Here is a 3,038-nt window from a genome sequence, read left to right as displayed (position 1 = left end):
CTGCCCAGTTTTGTTTTGTTTTTTTTGAGACAAAGTCTCACCTTGTCACCCTCAGTGGAGTGCCGTGGTGTCACAGCTCACAGCAACTCCATCTCTTGGGCTTAGGTGATTCTCTTGCCTCAGCCTCCCAAGTAGCTGGGACTACAGGTGCCTGCCACAGTGCCCAGCTATTTATTTGTTGTTGTTGTCATTGTTGTTTAGCAGGCCTGGGCCGGATTTGAACCCAGCAGCCCCAGTGTATGTGGCCAGCACTCTAACCACAGCTACAGGTGCCAAGCCAATTTATGATTTTTTAATCTTATGATGGTGTGAAAGCTATCCATTCAGTAGAAATTATACTCCAAATTTTGATCATCTCCTAGGCTATGTGAGATAGATAGATATTCAACACTTTATTATAAAATAGCTTCTTGGGTGGCATCTGTAGCTTAGTGGGTAGGGCGCCAGGCCCATATACTGAGGGTGGCGAGTTCAAACCTGGCTGTGGCCAAACTAATGAAAAAATAGCAGGGCGTTGTGGTGGGCACCTGTAGTCCCAGCTACTCAGGAGGCTGAGGCAAAAGAATCGCCTAAGCCCAGGAATTGGAGGTTGCTGTGAGCTGTGTGATGTCACGGCACTCTATTGAGGGCAATAGAGTAAGACTCTGTCTCTACAAAAAAAAAAATAAATAATAAAATAAAATAGTTTCTTTTCTTTTTTTTAGATAAGAGTCAGTGATGTCACTGCAGCTCAATACAACCTCCAACTCCTGGGCTCAGGTGATTCTCCTGCCTCAGCCTCCTAAGTAGTTGGGACTACAGGTGCCTACCTCCACACACTCAGCTAATTTTTCTATTTATAGTTGCAATGGAGTCTCACTCTTGTTCAGGCTGGTGGTGAACCCTAGAGCTCAAGGGATCCACCTGCTCCAGCCTTCCCAGAATGCCAGGATTACAGGCATGAGCCACTGCACCCAGCCTAGAAAACAGCCTTTGTATTACATGATTGTGCCCAACTGTGGGCTATTGTAAGTATTCTGGGCATGTTTAAGGTAAGCTAGGTTAAGCTATGATGTTTGGCAGGTTAGTTGTATTAAATGCATTTTCAATTTAAATTATTTCAACTTATAATGGGACATAATTCCATCATAAATCAAGGAACATCTGTACCACCCTTGGCTAAGACATTTGCCTACCTCATTTTTTTTTTTTTTTTTTTTGAGACAGAGCCTCAAGCTATCCCCCTAGGTAGAGTGCCGTGGCATCACAGCACACAGCAACCTCCAACTCCTGGGCTCAAGCGAGTCTCCTGCCTCCGCCTCCCAAGTAGCTGTGACCACAGGTGCCCACCGCAACGCCTGGCCATTTTCTGTTGCAGCCATCATTGTTGTTTGGTGGGCCCGGGCTGGATTCGAACCTGCCACCTTAGGTGTATGTGGCTGGTGCCTTAGCCACTTGATCCACAGGCGCTGAGCCCCTATCTCATTTTTGTCTAGGGATTTCAGCCCAACTCCTACCTGGTTTCCTCTTGAGTAGGTGCTGTGCCTCGATAGCGGTGATCTGGGACACAGTCGTGAAGACATGAGCACAGTGGGCTGCTGCCCTCTCCATGCAGTAGCGATGATAGATTTGCCTCTCACCTGCTTCCTTGTCCACATTGAACTGGGTGGGAAGGGTGGGCAGTTAGGTTAGAACGACGGGGTAGAAGACTAGAAGTTTAGGCTCTAGGGTCCTGGTGAAGGCAGGGGCTGGCAGCTGAACTCCTGGGTTTGAGAGAGGGTAGGGACTATCGACTGGGACTCTTGGGTCCTGAGAGAAGTGGGAACTTGATCCCTTTGGGTTTCTCAGAGCTTTCAGCTGTCCTGACATACCCACAGCCCCCCATTTGCCACACTCCCAGCTCACATTCTCCAGGTTATTGTAGAAGTCCACAGCACCAGCACACAGGTAACGCCCCAGCAGGGTGGCATGGGTGGTGAAGATGGTTGCCACGGGCAGCCGCCGGGCACGGCACAGGCAGAGCCCAACACCAGCCAACCACTCATGGAAATGTGCAACCACATGTGGCTTCTCTTCACTCTGGGCCAGGAACTATGGGGCAACAGGAACAGAACCACTGTCTCCACATGTGTCATAAGAGAGCTAGCAATCCCCAGCATGGACAAAGATTCAGGGGAGAGGTAAATCCATTACCACTATTGCACAGAAAACTGCTGGTGGCACACTGCAGCCATCCCCACAGGACAGGAAACTAAATCCTGGCACTAGGTCTGAGAGACTGAAGTTTTTTGTTTGTTTGTTTTAGACAGAGTCTCATTTTGTTGTTGGTAGAGTGCTATAGTATCACAGCTCACAGCAACCTCCAGGTCCTGGGCTTAGGCGATTCTCTTGCCTCAGCCTCCCGAGTAGCTGGGACTACAGGTGCCTGATACAACGACTGGCTATTTTTTTCTGTTGTTGTTGCAGTTTGGCTGGGGCCAAGTTCAAACCCGCCACCCTTAGTATATGGTGCTGGTGCCCTCTCACTGAGCCACAAGCACCGCCTGAGACTGAAGTTTTTGTGTCCTCAAGTCCTGGACACAATTCCTGGAGACCCCTTATTTCAATCAAGGGTAGATATTCTGCACCCAACATTGGCAAAAGGACTACAACTCCCAGAATATCCTAGGTGCAGTCAGTTCCTAAATTGTTTGTCCTAGGATATGGGAAATTAAGCTTCTTAAGTCTTTTAAAACCAGGAAGGGGACCAGAACCAACATTCCTGGCTCTCAGGTTAGAGATCTGAAGCATCCAGAGCCCCATGTGAGACAGTAAGAACAGTCAGTATCAGACTAGAAACCTACAACTCCCAGAATGCTCTGGGTAAGCCTTCCTACCAGCTGCCCTCTCATTACTAAAGTCTCAGAATCCCTAGAGTTGGAAGATTAGAGTAAATGAAGCTGACATTGAGAGCTGGGGGTCTTGGCTTGGCGCCTGTGCTCAAGTGGCTAAGGTGCCAGCCACATACACCTAAGGTGGCAGGTTCAAATCCAGCCCGGGCCCCCCAAACAACGATGACG

General features: G+C 48.8%; 1 protein-coding gene across 2 annotated transcripts in view; it reads right to left on the bottom strand.

The window, feature by feature from the left end:
- Positions 1-3,038, bottom strand: part of GYS1 (glycogen synthase 1) — a 21,632-nt gene that overhangs the window by 13,989 nt on the left and 4,605 nt on the right. For both annotated transcript variants that reach the window (XM_003801506.3, XM_003801507.3), the window contains 2 exons: positions 1,885-2,070; positions 1,497-1,641 (listed from right to left, as the gene is read on the bottom strand). In XM_003801506.3, coding sequence (XP_003801554.1) covers positions 1,497-1,641; positions 1,885-2,070 — 331 coding nt within the window. The remainder of the gene's footprint in view (positions 1-1,496; positions 1,642-1,884; positions 2,071-3,038) is intronic.

The sequence above is a fragment of the Otolemur garnettii genome, unplaced genomic scaffold, assembly GCF_000181295.1.
Source record: "Otolemur garnettii isolate 467f Iridium unplaced genomic scaffold, OtoGar3 scaffold00211, whole genome shotgun sequence".
In the NCBI taxonomy this organism is placed as follows: domain Eukaryota; kingdom Metazoa; phylum Chordata; class Mammalia; order Primates; family Galagidae; genus Otolemur; species Otolemur garnettii.
Note: the sequence above shows the minus strand (reverse complement) of the source record. Positions and strands in the feature narration are given on the sequence as shown.